Source organism: Aptenodytes patagonicus, chromosome 20 (genome assembly GCF_965638725.1).
Source record: "Aptenodytes patagonicus chromosome 20, bAptPat1.pri.cur, whole genome shotgun sequence".
In the NCBI taxonomy this organism is placed as follows: Eukaryota; Metazoa; Chordata; class Aves; order Sphenisciformes; family Spheniscidae; genus Aptenodytes; species Aptenodytes patagonicus.
In genome coordinates, this window is record NC_134968.1 from 9467856 (window position 1) to 9485514 (window position 17659).

Here is a 17659-nt window from a genome sequence, read left to right on the forward strand (position 1 = left end):
GCTGCACGGGGGTGCTGGGGGGGGGGGGGGGGGGGGCAGGCCGAATACGGCGCTGGGCACTGCACTGGCACTGCGCTGCACGGGCATGGCGCAGGCGCTGCACCGGCACAGTGCTGGACATGGCACTAGCGCTGCACGGGCACTGCGGTGGGCACCGCGCGGGGAGGTTTGGGCACTGCCCTGGGCACTGCACGGGACCCGGCGCTGCACTGGGTGCTGGAAGGGAAGGGCACTGTTGGGGGGGGGGGGGGGGGGCACTGGGCAGGGCACTGCAAAGGGGCTGGACACAGCGCTGGGCACCGCATGGGGCGCTGGGCACTGGGAAGGGCACTGGGCGCCCTGGGCTGTGCTGGGGGCACTGGGCAGGGCATTGGGAAGGGCATAGGGCACTGGGAACTGGGCACTGGGAACTGGGCACTGGGAACTGGGCACTGGGCGCCGTGGGCTGTGCTGGGGGCGCTGGGAACTGGGCACTGGGAAGGGCACTGGGTGCTGGGGGCACTGGGCAGGGCACAGGGCACTGGGAACTGGGCACTGGGCACTGTGGGCTGTGCTGGGGGCACTGGGCAGGGCACGGGGCACTGGGAACTGGGCACTGGAAAGGGCGCTGGGTGCCGTGGGCTGTGCTGGGGGCACTGGGCAGGGCACGGGGCACTGGGAACTGGGCACTGGGAAGGGCACTGGGTGCTGGGGGCTGTGCTGGGGGCACTGGGCAGGGCATTGGGAAGGGCATAGGGCACTGGGAACTGGGCACTGGGAACTGGGCACTGGGCACCGTGGGCTGTGCTGGGGGCACTGGGCAGGGCACTGGGCAGGGCACGGGGCACTGGGAACTGGGCACTGGGAAGGGCACTGGGTGCTGGGAACTGGGCACTGGGCACCGTGGGCTGTGCTGGGGGCACTGGGCAGGGCACGGGGCACTGGGAACTAGGCACTGGGCGCCGTGGGCTGTGCTGGGGGCACTGGGCAGGGCACGGGGCACTGGGAACTGGGCACTGGGAAGGGCGCTGGGTGCCATGGGCTGTGCTGGGGGCACTGGGAACTGGGAAGGGCACTGGGAATTGCACTGGGCTGCATGGGCCGTGCTGGGCACTGGGCGTGGGGCACTGCGGGCTGTGCTGGCAGCTGGGCACTGGGCTGTGCGGGATGCTGGGCAGGCTGTGAGGCACTGGGCAGTGGATGTTCTGGGCTGTCCTGGGCACCGGGCACTGGGAGGGGAACTGGGTAGGGTGGGCTGTGGTGGGCAGTGGGAAGGGCGCCGGGCAGTGGGCATGGGGAGCACTGGGGACTGGGCACTGGGAAGGGCACTGGGCACTGGGCAGGACACTGGGCAAGGGGCACTGGGCACTGGTCTCTGGTCAGAGGGCACTGGGAACTGGGAAGGGCGCTGGGCACTGGTCGATGATGGTCAGGGGGCACTGGGAAGGGCACTGGGCACTGGCCACAAGGCACCAGCCACTGGGAAAGGCACCGGGCTCTGGTCACAGGGAACTGGGCAGGGCACTAGTCATTGGGCACTGGGAACTGGGAAGGGCGCTGGGCACTGGTCGTGGACACTGGGAAGGGCGCTGGGCACTGGTCATGGGGCACCGGGCACTGGGAAAGGCTGGTCACTGCTCACAGGGCACTGGGAAGGGCACTGGTCACTGGTCACTGGTCACTGGTCACTGGTCACGGGGCACTGGGCTCTGGGCACGGGGCACTGGTCCCCGCTGCTGGATGCCCCAGGGACCCCCGGCCCCCAGGGAGCCTGGGACGGGGGTGGGGTGCCCGGACGCCTGGGTCCCCCGGCTCATCCTCTCCACTCGGTCTCCAGTGGGGCTGCTGGGACCCCGCAGCACAGGTACTGGCAGCGGGGGAGGGGAGGTGGGGCAGCGGACGGGGGGAGGGGCCCGGCCCAGTGGCTCACAGCGAGTCCCAGCGAGGGGGGAGCTCCCAGGGGGGGTCCCAGCGTGTGCAGAGGATCCCGGTGAATCCCGATGGGTCCCAGTGTGGGCAGGGATCCCAGCAGGTCCCAAGTGGGTCTCAGCGGGTCCCAGTTTGTGCAAAGTATCCCAGCAGGTCCCAGTGTGGGCAGGGGTCCCAGTGTGGGCAGGGGTCCCAGCGGGTCCCAGTGGGTCGCAGCAGGTCCCAGTGTGGGCAGGGGTCCCAGCGGGTCCCAGTGGGTCGCAGCAGGTCCCAGTGTGGGCAGGGGTCCCAGTGGGTCCCAGTGGGTCCCAGTGTGTGTAAAGGATCCCAGTGGGTCCCAGCAGGTCCCAGTGTGTGCAAAGGATCCCAGTGGGTCCCGGTGCATGCAGAGGTCCCAGAAGGCCCCAGCAGGTCCCAGTGAGTGCAGAAGCTCCCAGTGGGACTCAGCAGTTTCCAGCGTGTGCGGGGCTCCTAGGAGGTTCCAGGAGGTCCCAGTGTGTGCAGAGGGTCCCAGTGGGTCCCAGTGGGTCCCGGTGGGTCCCAGTGGGAGTTGGCCGGTGCCGTTGGCCCCGGTGCCTGAGCGCGGGCTGTCCCCAGGGCCATTCCCGGTGCGGCTGGCCGGGGGCCCCGGGCGCTGTGCCGGGCGGGTGGAGGTGCAGCATGGCGGGCACTGGGGCACCGTCTGCGACGACGACTGGGGGCTGCCGGACGCGGCAGTGGTCTGCAGGCAGCTGGGCTGCGGGGCCGCCCTGGCCGCCCCATCGGGAGCCTGGTTTGGAGAGGGCTCGGGTCCCATCTGGCTCAACGGGTTGCGGTGCCGAGGCACCGAGGAGCGCCTGGCCCTGTGCCGGCACCGGGGCTGGCGTCCCCACGTCTGTGCCCACGAAGAGGATGCCAGCGCCGTCTGCTCAGGTGGGCTGCGGTGGGCGGGTGGGCGAGCGGGAGGCCGAGCGGGGGACCCCTTGCCTGACCGCCGCTCCCCACAGCTCACCAATTCCAGCCCCTCGGCACCACCGAGCCCTCCTGGACCCCCACGCCGCCACCCACCGTCACCCAGCCACCTGTTACAGCATGCACGGGTGCAGCGTGCACAGGTAGGGTGTGCATAGGTACAGGGAATGTAATGTAATGTACAGCTATGGTGTGCGCGGGCATGGTGTGCACAAGTACAGTGTGCACAGGCACAGCATGCACAGGTATGGTGTGCACGGGCCAGGTGTGCACAGGCACAGCATGCACAGGTACAGTGTGCACAGGTACGGGCTGTGCATGGTCATGGTGTGCCCAGGTACGGTGTGCACAGGTATGGGCTGTGCATGGTCATGGTGTGCCCAGGTACGGTGTGCACAGGTACGGGGTGTGCATGGTCATGGTGTGCCCAGGTACAGTGTGCACAGGTACGGGCTGTGCATGGTCATGGTGTGCCCAGGTACGGTGTGCACAGGTATGGGCTGTGCATGGTCATAGTGTGCACAGGCACAGCATGCACAGGTACAGTGTGCACAGGTACGGGCTGTGCATGGTCATGGTGTGCCCAGGTACGGTGTGCACAGGTACGGGCTGTGCATGGTCATGGTGTGCCCAGGTATGGTGTGCACAGGTACGGGGTGTGCATGGTCATGGTGTGCCCAGGTACGGTGTGCACAGGTACGGGGTGTGCATGGTCATGGTGTGCCCACGTACGGTGTGCACAGGTACGGGGTGTGCATGGTCATGGTGTGCCCACGTACGGTGTGCACAGGTACGGGGTGTGCACGGGCCAGGTGTGCACAGGCACAGCATGCACAGGTACGGTGTGCACAGCTACGGTGTGCCCAGGCACACATACCCATGCACAGGTAGGGTATGCACGGGCACGGTGTGCACAGGTACCCCCCCCACCCATGGGTCCCAGGGGCCCGTGCTGGCGCTGACCCCAGCCTCTCTCCCAGGGGGTCCCACTGTGCGGCTGGTGGGGGCCACAGGGCGCTGCGCCGGCCGGCTGGAGATCTTCCACGCCGGGCACTGGGGCACTGTCTGCGATGACCTGTGGGGGCTGCCAGACGCAGAGGTGGTCTGCCGTCAGCTGGGCTGTGGGGCCGCCCTCGACGCACCCCAGGCAGCTTTTTTTGGTGAGGGCACCGGGCCCATCTGGCTGGACGATGTGCGGTGCCAGGGGAACGAGTTGTCCCTGCTGGGGTGCCCGGCTTCCCCCTGGGGTGTCACCAACTGCCAGCACCGGGAGGATGCCGCCGTTGTCTGCGCAGGTATCCGCGATGCGGGGGCCTGGGGGTCATGCCCCCACAGGGGTGATGCAGTGGGCGCACAGTCCCTCGTACCCGTGCAGTGGTCTCGGGGCAGTGGGTGGGCACGGGGACGCCGCGGCTGAATTGCAAACCTCATGGATGTGTGGTCCGCAGGGTGCAGCACAGCCGTGCCGCAAGCAGCAGCAGTGAGGGTACAGTGTACGTGCAGTGTGTGCGTGGGCAGGGTGCGGTGCGTGTGTGCCGTGCACGGGGACACCAAGTCTGTCCAGTGTGTGTGTGCATGGGCAGGGTGCAGTGCGTGTGTGCCGTGCATGGGGACACCGAGCCCGGGCAGCGTGTGCGTGGGCAGCGCTTGCATGTGTACAGTGCATACGTGGGCAGGGTGCAGTGCATGTGTGCAGTGTGAGCATGGGCAGGGCGCAGTGCATGTGTGCAGTGCATGGGGACACCGAGTCTGTGCAGTGTGTGTGTGCGTGGGCAGGGTGCAGTGCGTGTGTGCAGTGCACGGCGACACGGAATCTGTGCAGTGTGTGTGGGCAGGGTGCAGTGCATGTGGGCAGGGTGCAGTGTGTGTGTGCAGTGCACGGGGACACAGAGTCTGTGCAGTGTGTGTGGGCAGGGTGCAGTGCATGTGGGCAGGGTGCAGTGCGTGTGTGCAGTGCACGGCGACACAGTCTGTGCAGTGTGTGTGTGCAGGGTGCAGTGCGTGTGTGCAGTGCACGGCGACACAGAGTCTGTGCAGTGTGTGTGGGCAGGGTGCAGTGCATGTATGCAGTGCACGGCGACACAGAGTCTGTGCAGTGTGTGCATGGGCAGGGCACAGTGCGTGTGGGCAGGGTGCAGTGCGTGTGTGCAGTGCACGGCGACACAGAGTCTGTGCAGTGTGTGTGGGCAGGGTGCAGTGCATGTGGGCAGGGTGCAGTGCGTGTGTGCAGTGCATGGGGACACGGAGTCTGTGCAGTGTGTGTGTGGGCAGGGTGCAGTGCATGCGGGCAGGGTGCAGTGCATGTGGGCAGGGTGCAGTGCATGTGGGCAGTGCACAGCGACACAGAGTCTGTGCAGTGTGTGTGGGCAGGGTGCAGTGCGTGTGGGCAGGGCACAGTGCATGTGTGCAGTGCACGGCGACACGGAATCTGTGCAGTGTGTGTGGGCAGGGTGCAGTGCATGTGGGCAGGGTGCAGTGCGTGTGTGCAGGGTGCAGTGCATGTGGGCAGTGCACGGGGACACGGAGTCTGTGCAGTGTGTGTGGGCAGGGTGCAGTGCGTGTGTGCAGGGTGCAGTGCATGTGTGCAGTGCACGGGGACACGGAGTCTGTGCAGTGTGTGTGGGCAGGGTGCAGTGCATGTGGGCAGGGTGCAGTGCGTGTGTGCAGGGTGCAGTGCGTGTGTGCAGTGCACGGCGACACAGAGTCTGTGCAGTGTGTGTGTGCAGGGTGCAGTGCATGTGGGCAGTGCACGGCGACACAGAGTCTGTGCAGTGTGTGTGTGTGCAGGGTGCAGTGCATGTGTGCAGTGCACGGCGACACAGAGTCTGTGCAGTGTGTGTGTGGGCAGGGCGCAGTGCGTGTGTGCAGTGCACGGGGACACCGAGTCTGTGCAGTGTGTGCATGGGCAGGGCACAGTGCGTGTGGGCAGTCTGTGCGTGGGCAGGGCGCAGCGTGTGTGCAGTGCACGTGCAGTGCGCGCACTGCAGGGCTCACGCTGGTCTCTGCCCACAGATGAGCTGGCCACCCTGGATGTCCGCCCTGCAGAGCCCACTCCCCGCCAGACGCAGATGAAGCCGGCCTGGGTGCCCCCCTCTGCACGCCCCCGTGTCCCCAGCTCTCCCCGGAGCACCGCAGCCAGCCAGCCCGCCACAAGGACAGCCCGCAAGGGTAGGAGGAGCGAGCGTGGGGGTCCCCATCCCCCTGTGCAGGGTCCCAGGGTGCTGGCGGGTGGCTGGTTGCAGTGCAGGACCCCATGTTTTGCCACCCTGGCCTGGCTGCAGGGCTGGGGGCCAGAGCAGGTTTGAGGGGCATGGACCCCCCCCCCCCCCATGCACCTTCCCTGCCTGCTGGGGTCCCTCCCCATGTTCCAGGGACCCTGTCTCCAAGGGATGCCGCCGCCTCTGGCCCTGGGTGCCCCCCCAGAGCTGGGCTGAGCGACCCTCTCGTTGCTGCAGGGCAAGGGGATCTGCTGTCACCAATGGGGACCTCTCCACCGACCAGCAGCACCCAGCACCCTGCAGGACAGGGTCTGGCCAGCACCATCCCCGGCACCCAGCACCCCACACGATGGGCTGCAACTGGTGCAACCCCCAGCACCCAGCACCCCGCACGATGGGCTGCAACTGGTGCAACCCCCAGCACCCAGCACCCCACACGATGGGCTGCAACTGGTGCAACCCCCAGCACCCAGCACCCCACACGATGGGCTGCAACTGGTGCAACCCCCAGCACCCAGCACCCCACACGATGGGCTGCAACTGGTGCCAGCCCCAGCACACAGCACCCCGCAGGACAGGGTCGAATCAGTGCCACCCAAGCCAAAGCAGGGCGAGACCCCATTCGTACCATCAGGATCACCCGACTCAAAGCAGAACAGGATCTGGCCGGCATCATCCAGAGCACCAAGCCCAAGGCAGGACGGGATCCAGCTGGTGCCACCAGGTCTAAAGTGGGACGGGATCCGGCTGGTACCACTAGGTCCAAGGTAGGATGGGACCCAGCTGGCACCAACAGGTCCAAGGCAGGATGGCATCCAGCAGGCACCAACAGGTCCAAGACAGCACGGGATCCAGTGGGAATCAACAGGTCCAAAGCAGGATGGCATCCAGCTGGCACCAACAGGTCCAAGACAGGACAGGATCCAGTGGGAACCAACAGGTCCAAAGCAGGATGGCATCCAGCTGGCACCAACAGGTCCAAGACAGGACGGGATCCAGTGGGAATCAACAGGTCCAAAGCAGGATGGCATCCAGCAGGCACCAACAGGTCCAAGACAGGACGGGATCCAGTGGGAACCAACAGGTCCAAAGCAGGATGGCATCCAGCAGGCACCAACAGGTCCAAGACAGGACGGGATCCAGTGGGAACCAACAGGTCCAAAGCAGGATGGCATCCAGCAGGCACCAACAGGTCCAAGACAGGACGGGATCCAGTGGGAACCAACAGGTCCAAAGCAGGATGGCATCCAGCAGGCACCAACAGGTCCAAGACAGGACAGGATCCAGTGGGAATCAACAGGTCCAAAGCAGGATGGCATCCAGCAGGCACCAACAGGTCCAAGACAGGACAGGATCCAGTGGGAACCAACAGGTCCAAAGCAGGATGGCATCCAGCTGGCACCAACAGGTCCAAGACAGGACAGGATCCAGTGGGAACCAACAGGTCCAAAGCAGGATGGCATCCAGCTGGCACCAACAGGTCCAAGACAGGACAGGATCCAGTCAGTACCATCCACGTCACCTGGCCCAAAGCAGGGCGGGATCCAACCGGTACCGTACGGATCACCCAGCCCAAAGTTGGAAAAATTCTGGCAGGTGCCAACCAGACCACCAGGAAACCACCAGGACAGGATTTGGCTGGGACCATGCAAGGTACCAAGCCCAAGGCAGGGCAGAATCCAGTTGGTGCCACCCAACCGCGACCAGGACAGGATGTGGCAGTTGCCATCCTGTTCACCCAACGGCCGGCAGGACAGGAACCCGTTGATGCCACTCAAGCCAAAGTAGGGCAGGATCCAGTTGGTACCACGCAAGGCACCAGGCCCAAAGCAAGGCAGGACTTGGCCCCCACCATGGTAGTCCCAGCAGGTGATATCATGTGGAGTAACCAGAACCTGGGAGAACCAGGTCCTGAAGGTACAATGAAGAGCACACGTCTTCCAGCAGAACTGGATGCAGATGGTACCAAATGGACGACACGTTCTTCAGCAGATTTTGGTCTAGGTGATACCCTGAGGAGCACACGTCCTGCAGCAGAACCAGGCCCTGAAGGTACCATGAGTAGTACCCGTTCTGCAGCAGAACCAGATCCAGAAGGTACCATGAGGAGCACACATCCTGCAGCCGAACCAGGTCCTGAAGGTACCATAAGGAGCACACATCCTGCAGCAGAACCAGGCCCTGAAGGTACCATGAGTAGTACACATTCTGCAGCAGAACCAGATCCAGAAGGTACCATGAGGAGCACACATCCTTCAGTGCAACTGGTTCCAGATGGTACCATACGGAGCACACATCCTGCAGCAGAACCAGGCCCTGAAGGTACCATGAGTAGTACCCGTTCTGCAGCAGAACCAGATCCAGAAGGTACCATGAGGAGCACACGTCCTTCAGTGCAACTGGTTCCAGATGGTACCACATGGAGCACACATCCTGCAGCAGAACCAGGTCCTGAAGGTACCATGAGGAGCACACGTCCTTCAGTGCAACTGGTTCCAGATGGTACCACATGGAGCACACATCCTGCAGCAGAACCAGGTCCTGAAGGTACCATGAGGAGCACACATCCTCCAGCGAAACTGGATCCAGATGATGCTACATGGAGCACACATCCTCCAGCAGAACCAGGTCCTGAAGGTACCATGAGGAGCACACATCCTCCAGTGGAACTGGTTCCAGATGGTACCATATGGAGCACACGTCCTTCACTGGAACTAGATTCAGATGGTACCACATGGAGCACACATCCTGCAGCAGAACCAGGTCCTGAAGGTACCATGAGGAGCACACATCCTCCAGCGAAACTGGATCCAGATGATGCTACATGGAGCACACATCCTCCAGCAGAACCAGGTCCTGAAGGTACCATGAGGAGCACACATCCTCCAGTGGAACTGGTTCCAGATGGTACCATATGGAGCACACGTCCTTCACTGGAACTAGATTCAGATGGTACCACATGGAGCACACATCCTGCAGCAGAACCAGGTCCTGAAGGTACCATGAGGAGCACACATCCTCCAGCGAAACTGGATCCAGATGATGCTACATGGAGCACACATCCTCCAGCAGAACCAGGTCCTGAAGGTACCATGAGGAGCACACATCCTCCAGTGGAACTGGTTCCAGATGGTACCATATGGAGCACACGTCCTTCACTGGAACTAGATTCAGATGGTACCACATGGAGCACACATCCTGCAGCAGAACCAGGTCCTGAAGGTACCATGAGGAGCACACATCCTCCAGCGAAACTGGATCCAGATGGTACGATGCGGAGCACACGTTCTTCAGCAGAAATGGGTCTGGATGATACCACGTGGAGTGCACATCCCACAGCAGAACCTGGTCCCAGTGGTGCCACACTGTATGCACGTCCTTCAGCAGAACTGCATGCAGATGGTACCACATGGGGCACAGGTTCTTTAGCAGATTTCGGTCTAGATGATACCCTGAGGAGCACACGTCCTGCAGCAGAACCAGGTCCAGATGGTACCACATGGAGCATACATCCTGGAGCCGAACCTGGTCCAGAAGCTCCCATGAGGAGCACACGTCCTGCAGCAGAACCAGGTCCAGATGGTACCATGAGGAGCACACATCCTCCAGCAGAACTGAGTCCAGATGTTACCACATGGAGCACACATCCTGGAGCCGAACCTGGTCCAGAAGCTACCATGAGGAGCACACGTCCTCCAGCACATCTGGATCCAGACGGTACTAAGCAAGGAATTTCTTGGAAGAAATTTTCAGGAAAAGGATAAAATGTTGGAGGGCTGGGGTGGGTGGAAAGACAGTAGGGAATAGGCATGGGTACACCGAAAGGTGAAGGGGCGATTGAATGGACAGAAAGGTGGAGGGAGGGAAGGACAGAAAGTTAGGAGAAAGGGTAGGTAGATTGATGCATGGATGGCAAGGAAAGAGGAATGGATGGGTGGGTGAACGGATGGACGGATGGATGGACGGATGGATGGATGGATGGGTGGGTGGGTGGGTGGATGGGTGGGTGGGTGGATGGATGTGTGGATGGATGGATGGTTGGATGGTTGGATGGGTGGGTGGGTGGGTGGGTGGATGGACGGACAGACAGACGGACGGATGGATGGATGGATGGATGGATGGATGGGTGGGTGGATGGATGGATGGATGGGTGGGTGGGTGGGTGGGTGGATGGATGTGTGGATGGATGGATGGATGGTTGGATGGTTGGATGGGCGGGTGGGTGGACGGGTGGACGGATGGACGGACGGATGGATGGACGGATGGATGGATGGATGGGTGGGTGGGTGGGTGGATGGATGTGTGGATGGATGGATGGTTGGATGGTTGGATGGGTGGGTGGGTGGGTGGGTGGATGGACGGACGGACGGACGGATGGATGGATGGGTGGGTGGGTGGGTGGATGGATGTGTGGATGGATGGATGGTTGGATGGGTGGGTGGGTGGGTGGGTGGATGGACGGATGGACAGACGGATGGATGGATGGATGGATGGATGGGTGGATGGATGGATAGGTGGGTGGGTGGATGGATGGATGGGTGGGTGGGTGGGTGGGTGGATGGATGTGTGGATGGATGGATGGATGGTTGGATGGTTGGATGGGTGGGTGGGTGGACGGGTGGACGGATGGACGGACGGATGGATGGACGGATGGATGGATGCATGGATGGATGGGGTTTTCTTCACCCAGCACCCAGGGCGGGGGGTCTGGAGGCAGCGGTGCAGGTGCCTCGCAGACCTCTGTGTCCCTTCCCTCCCCAGGTGTGGACCCAGACCCAGGCCCTGCTGGGGTCTCTGCTCCCCCCACAGAGGCCCCACCACCCCCTCAGTTGCAGAACCCCACCCTGATGCCAGCAGCCCTTCCTGCCCTTGCAGTCCAGCTGGGCCCAGGCTCCAGCATCCCCTCTCAGTGCCCCCCAGAACCCCGCAGCACCCGGAGCCCCCCAGTCCCCACCCAGCCCCGCAAGGAGGCCCCCAGCACACGGAGCCCTCCAGCCCCCACCCAACCCCCCAAGGAAATCCCCAGCACCCAGACCCCCTCAGCACCCACCCAGCACCCCAAGGAGACCCCCAGCCCCCAGATACCCCCAGCACTCCCTCAGCACCCCACGGAGACCCTCAGCACTCCAACCCCCCCAGAATCCCCCCAGCGCCCCATGGAGATCCTCAGCACGCAGACCCCCCCAGCACCCTCCCAGCAGCCTATGGAGACCCTTAGCACCCAGACCCCCCCAGCAGCCCTGCACCACCCCACGGAGACCCTCAGCACCCAGACAATCCCAGCACCCCGGGAGCACCCCGTGTTGCTCCTTGGCACCCAGACCCCCAGAGCACCCAAGCAACAAACCATGAAGATGCTCAGCACCCAGACCCCCCCAGCACCCCCGCAGCACCCCACAGAGCCCCTCGGCACCCAGACCCCCCCAGCACCCCACCAGCACCCCACGGAGCCCCTCGGCACCCAGACCCCCCCAGCACCCCACCACCACACCACGGAGCCCCTCGGCACCCAGACCCCCCCAGCACCCCACCACCACCCCACGGAGCCCCTCGGCACCCAGACCCCCCCAGCACCCCACCACCACCCCACGGAGCCCCTCGGCACCCAGACCCCCCCAGCACCCCACCACCCCACGGAGCCCCTCGGCACCCAGACCCCCCCAGCACCCCACCACCACCCCACGGAGCCCCTCGGCACCCAGACCCCCCCAGCACTTCCCCACCACCCCACGGAGCCCCTCGGCACCCAGACCCCCCCAGCACATCCCCACCATCCCACGGAGCCCCTCGGCACCCAGACCCCCCCAGCACTTGCCCAGCACTCCACAGAGCCCCTCAGCACCCAGACCCCCCTAGCACTTCCCCACCACCCCACGGAGCCCCTCAGCACCCAGACCCCCCCAGCACCCCACCACCCCACGGAGCCCCTCGGCACCCAGACCCCCCCAGCACCCCACCACCACCCCACGGAGCCCCTCGGCACCCAGACCCCCCCAGCACATCCCCACCATCCCACGGAGCCCCTCGGCACCCAGACCCCCCCAGCACTTGCCCAGCACTCCACAGAGCCCCTCAGCACCCAGACCCCCCTAGCACTTCCCCACCACCCCACGGAGCCCCTCAGCACCCAGACCCCCCCAGCACCCCACCACCACCCCACGGAGCCCCTCGGCACCCAGACCCCCCCAGCACCCCACCAGCACCCCACGGAGCCCCTCGGCACCCAGACCCCCCCAGCACCCCACCAGCACCCCACGGAGCCCCTCGGCACCCAGACCCCCCCAGCACCCCACCACCACCCCACGGAGCCCCTCGGCACCCAGACCCCCCCAGCACCCCCCCAGCACCCCACGGAGCCCCTCGACACCCAGACCCCCCCAGCACTTCCCCACCACCCCATGGAGCCCCTCGGCACCCAGACCCCCCCAGCACCCCCGCAGCACCCCACAGAGCCCCTCGGCACCCAGACCCCCCCAGCACCCCACCACCACCCCACGGAGCCCCTCGGCACCCAGACCCCCCCAGCACTTCCCCACCACCCCACAGAGCCCCTCAGCACCCAGACCCCCCCAGCACTTCCCCAGCACCCCACGGAGCCCCTCGGCACCCAGACCCCCCCAGCACCCCACCACCATCCCACGGAGCCCCTTGGCACCCAGACCCCCCCAGCACCCCACCACCACCCCACGGAGCCCCTCGGCACCCAGACCCCCCCAGCACCCCACCACCACCCCACGGAGCCCCTCGGCACCCAGACCCCCCCAGCACCCCACCACCACACCACGGAGCCCCTCGGCACCCAGACCCCCCCAGCACCCCACCACCACCCCACGGAGCCCCTCGGCACCCAGACCCCCCCAGCACCCCACCACCACCCCACGGAGCCCCTCGGCACCCAGACCCCCCCAGCACCCCACCACCACCCCACGGAGCCCCTCGGCACCCAGACCCCCCCAGCACCCCACCACCACCCCACGGAGCCCCTCGGCACCCAGACCCCCCCAGCACCCCACCACCATCCCATGGAGCACCTTGGCACCCAGACCCCCCCAGCACCCCACCACCATCCCATGGAGCCCCTCGGCACCCAGACCCCCCCAGCACCCCATCAGCCCTCCCAGGAGCCCCTCGGCACCCAGACCCCCCCAGCACCCCATCAGCCCTCCCAGGAGCCCCTCGGCACCCAGACCCCCCCAGCACCCCATCAGCCCTCCCAGGAGCCCCTCGGCACCCATCCTGCCCACACCCTGACAGATCCTGTGCTCCCCAGAGCCCCGTGCGCAGGTAAGCCTGGGGTGGGGGGGCACAGTGGCAAGGGGGTGTCCTGCCAGCGGACCCCCAACTCCTGAGGTGACACCCCCCTGGGACCCCAGGGCTGTGGGATGTCATGGGGGTGGGTGCTGGCAGGGTGGAGGGGATGCAGGGCCCACTCTGTACCCCAAATTCTGGGGGTTTTTTTTGGGGGGACACATTTGAGGGGGGCTATCTCTCATGGCTGCTCTTTAGGGTTCTCTATGTTTTGCCCCCCCAGGTCCAGCTCCACCAGCAGTGCCACCACCGGCCCACCGTGGGGCTGGGGAGGAGTGGAGAGGGGGGTCCGGCAACTGCCCCCCCTGCCTGGCCCCCCAACTGCAGGCCCTGCTGCAGGAGGTGCGGGGGCTGCGGGGGGACCTGCGGGCACTGGCCTTGACCCTCCAACACCTCCTGGGGGGCTTTTCAGGGACCCTCCCCCACACCGGCTCTCAGCCGTGATGGGGTCGTGACCCCCCCCCCCCAATTGGGTGACTCATGGGAGCTGCCGTGACCCCCAGATGAAATAAAGTGGGGCTGGACTCCCCCACACACACCCCCAGTCCTGGAGCATCTTGAGGTTGTGGGGTGGTGGGACGGGGGATCAGCTGCACCTTGGGCCCATCCTTGGGCGGGGGGGGGGGGGGGGGGGTTTGGCCTGGGGGATGCAGGCAGCGGAGCCCCTTCTTCTGGGGGGGGTGGGCATGTGCCTGATCCTGCTCCCCATCCCACGGCCCCATCTCCACCCGCCCCATGGCGCCAGGCTGGCTCCCTCAGCACTTCCCCACGGTGCTTTCGCTTCCTCCCCCCCCGCCCCGCCTCCCCGCCTGCTGCACCCCAAGGCCCTCCCTGGGAGGGAGTTTTAAAAGGGGGGGCCCCTAAGAGGGGGGACCCCTGGGAGGGGGGGGTCCCAGGCAGCTGCAGCATGGCGGGGCTGGTCGGCCTCGGGCTGTGCCTCGGTGAGGGACTTTGGGGGGGGGGGGGGGCGAGGGTGTGGGGCACGGGCTTGAGAGCCCACAGGGCTGGGGGTGCACTTGGGGGGCACAGAGCTGAGTGTGCACATGGGGGGAACAGATCTGGGGGTGAACTTGGGGGGGGAAGAGCTGGGGGTGCATTTGGGGGGCAGAACTGGGGGTGTACTTGGGGTATGTGTTGGGGGTTTCACTGGGCTGTGCAGGGTGCGGGATGTCCATGGGGCGTGTGCTGGGGGTGGGGGGGGGGTGTCCATGGGTGTGTGTTGGGGGTCAATGGGGAGTATGGGGTGTCCGTGGGGTGAGGGCTGGGTCCCCACTCTCAGCCGTTCCCTCTCTCCCCCCAGCTCTGTGCTGCAGCATCGCGGCCGGATCTGGTACGTTGGGTGTCCCCTGGTGTGCCCTGGTGACACCTGGGTGTCCCCTGGTGACGCTCGGGGGCCGTGGGGTCAGCGGCCACAGGGTGTGGCAGGCACGGGGGCATGGGCCAGGTGTACGAGGGCTTGTACTGGGCAGACTGGGGCTGTACTGGGCAGACTGGGGCTTGTGCTGGGCAGACTGGGGCCACGTTGGGCAGACTGGGGCTGTACTGGGCAGACTGAGCTTGTGCTGGGCAGACTGGGGCCGTGCTGGGCAGACTGGGGCTGTACTGGGCAAACTGGGGCTTGTCCTGGACAGACTGGGGCCGTGCTGGGCAGACTGGGGCTTTGCTGGGCAAACTGGGGCTTGTCCTGGACAGACCGGGGCCGTGTTGGGCAGACTGGGGCTGTACTGGGCAGACTGGGGCTTGTCCTGGACAGACTGGGGCCACGTTGGGCAGACTGGGGCTGTACTGGGCAAACTGGGGCTTTTCCTGGACAGACTGGGGCCGCGTTTGGCAGACTGGGGCTGTACTGGGCAGACTGAGCTTGTGCTGGGCAGACTGGGACCGTGTTGGGCAGACTGGGGCTTTGCTGGGTAGAGTGGGATTGTACTGGGCAGACTGGGATTGTACTGGGCAGACTGGAGATGGGTTGGGCAGACTGAGGCTGTGTTGGGCAGACTGGGGCTGTACTGGGCAGACTGGAGCCGTGCTGGGCATACTGGGGCTGGGCTGGCCAGACTGGGACTGTGCTTGTCATACTGGTGCCATACACCTTCCCTCCCCGCAGCCGTGCCAGCCCGGCTGTGGGGCAGCCGCTCGCGCTGCACCGGGCGCCTGGAGCTCCTCTTTGCCGGCACCTGGGGCTCCGTCTGCGCCGAGGGCTGGGACCTGGCGGCCGCCCGGGTGCTGTGCCGCCAGCTGGGCTGCGGTCGTCCGCGCCTCGTCCCAGTGCCCTGCAGCCCTGCGGCAGCTGGCGCTTCCCCAGCGGTGCTGCAGCAGGTGCAGTGCACCGGGCAGGAGCCGGCCCTGGAGCATTGCATCCTCCAGCCGGGGCACGCACCGTCCTGCTCCACGGATCGGGTGGCCGCCGTCGAGTGCGAGGGTGAGCGTGCAGCGGGGTGGGGTGATGCTACCCTAGGTGGGGGGGTTCCATGGGGCTGTCGTCACCTCAGTGTCCCTGCAGAGCCCTTCCAGCTGCGGTTGGTGGATGGCCCCGGGCGCTGTGCTGGGCGGTTGGAGGTGAACCGCGCCGGGCAGTGGGGCACAGTCTGCGATGACGGCTGGAGCAGGACCAACGCAGTGGTGGTTTGCCGGGAGCTGGGCTGCGGGGTGGTGAGGACAGTCAGTGACCTCCCCCGGGGACGGCCCCGCTTTGGCCCAGGCACTGGGCGCATCTGGCTGGATGATGTCCGCTGCCAAGGTCAGGAGGGGACCCTGCAGGATTGCGCCCACCGCGCCTGGGGACACCACGACTGCACCCACCAGGAGGACATCGGTGTGGTCTGCCAGGTCTGGGACCCCCCCCTGCCACTGTGGGACACCCGGTGGCCTGGCAGGGCAGGATCAAGCCACGGTCATTCTTTTGTCCTTGCAGGATGCCTGAGGACCACAGCTCTGCCCCCGGACGGCCCTCGGTCTCGACAGCCATCGTGTCCCCCTGCGGAACATCCCTCCTGCGTCCCTCCCCGGGCAGCCCCTGGCCCCGTGGGGAACCCCACGCACAAACACCCCACAGGAGGCCATGGGTGGCAGCGGGGCGGGGGGGGTCCTGCCCCAGCCTCTTGTCCCCCTGGCCAGTCATTAAATGTGGAGAACTGAGCGTCTGTCTGCACCGTGCCTGTGCCCGAGCATGGGGCACCCAGCCCCACGGGGCACCATGGGGTGCCTGTGCACAGCCGTGCTCACGCCGTGGGGCAGCAGTGGGGTGAGCGCAGGGGCCTGGCTGTCCCAGGTGTGGGGCTGGGCTGGGCTGGGCTGGGCTGAGCTGAGCTGAGCTGAGCTGAGCTGAGCCTGGCCCCCTGCCCACGCTCCCCCCATGGCCTCTCGACCCCGTTATGAAACAGCTCGTTAGCACTAATCCTGCAGCCACCTGTCCCGCTCCCAGCACCCTGCCTGCCTGCCCCGGGGGAGGGGACCTGCCTGCAGCTCTGCCCCATGGCGCGGGGCAGGGGCCGGGGCAGGTGGGGGGGCCAGGGCAGGTGGGGTAGCAAGGCAGGAAGCGGGGCAGCGGGGTTTGGGGGGGGCAGAGGGGCTGGGTGTGGGGTAGTGGGACTTAGGGGTGCAGAGGGGCAGAGAGTGGGGCAATGGCGTCGGGGGGGGGGGGGGCAGAGGGTCAGTGCATGGGGCAATGGGGGCCGGGGCTTGCAGAGGGGCAGGGCATGGGGTAATAGGGGCCAAGGGGGCAACGTGTGGGACACTGGGGGCCATGGGCGGCAGAGGGGCAGGGTGTGGGACAACGGAACCTATGGGTGCAGGGGGTGTGGGTGCGGTGGGGCCATGGGTTGCAGAAGGGCAGGGTGTGGGTCAGTAGGGGCCAAGGGGGCAGAGGGGTGGGGTGTGGGGCAATGGGGACTAGGGGGGCAGAGGGTGTGGGTGAAGTGGAGCCATGGGCTGCAGAGGGGCAGGGCAGGGGGCAATGGGACACCAAGGGGCACATTCCCCCCTCCGCAATGACAGAAGGGGGACGGGGGGATGCGGTCAGGGGCAGCGAGGACGGGGGCAGTGGGGCAGTGGCTTGTGGGGCTCAGCGCCAGGCTGTGCCCCTCCCAGCCCTGGGGACGACGACACGGACAAGCTGGTGCCACCTGGCCCCGCTGCCCGCTGGCTATTTCGGTGCCCCCGCAGCTGTCCTTCCCTCCACCCCCGCGGCCCTGCCACCGCGCTCCCTCCCACGCTCCCGGGATGCCGGCCAGCAAAGGCCCCCCCCCCCCCCCCGGGGGGAAGATGGACAGGGACAG

At 66.1% G+C, this 17659-nt stretch overlaps 3 protein-coding genes across 3 annotated transcripts; all 3 read left to right on the top strand.

Annotated features, from left to right (window-relative positions):
• Positions 1 to 1719: 1719 nt before the first annotated feature.
• Positions 1720 to 4276, top strand: LOC143169249 (scavenger receptor cysteine-rich domain-containing group B protein-like). Its single transcript, XM_076356522.1, has 4 exons — positions 1720 to 1843; positions 2506 to 2820; positions 2895 to 3002; positions 3840 to 4276. Exons 1-4 carry the CDS (start codon positions 1720 to 1722, stop codon positions 4274 to 4276), a joined length of 984 nt encoding a protein of 327 aa, XP_076212637.1.
• Positions 4277 to 6501: 2225 nt separating this feature from the next.
• Positions 6502 to 11295, top strand: LOC143169250 (uncharacterized). The gene is made up of 3 exons (XM_076356523.1): positions 6502 to 9794; positions 10839 to 10986; positions 11217 to 11295. Exons 1-3 carry the CDS (start codon positions 7724 to 7726, stop codon positions 11293 to 11295), a joined length of 2298 nt encoding a protein of 765 aa, XP_076212638.1. The 5' UTR covers positions 6502 to 7723.
• A 2994-nt stretch (positions 11296 to 14289) lies between these two features.
• Positions 14290 to 16521, top strand: LOC143169490 (CD5 antigen-like). The gene is made up of 5 exons (XM_076356902.1): positions 14290 to 14326; positions 14686 to 14715; positions 15490 to 15804; positions 15886 to 16211; positions 16297 to 16521. Exons 1-5 carry the CDS (start codon positions 14293 to 14295, stop codon positions 16303 to 16305), a joined length of 714 nt encoding a protein of 237 aa, XP_076213017.1. The 5' UTR covers positions 14290 to 14292; the 3' UTR covers positions 16306 to 16521.
• Positions 16522 to 17659: the final 1138 nt, after the last annotated feature.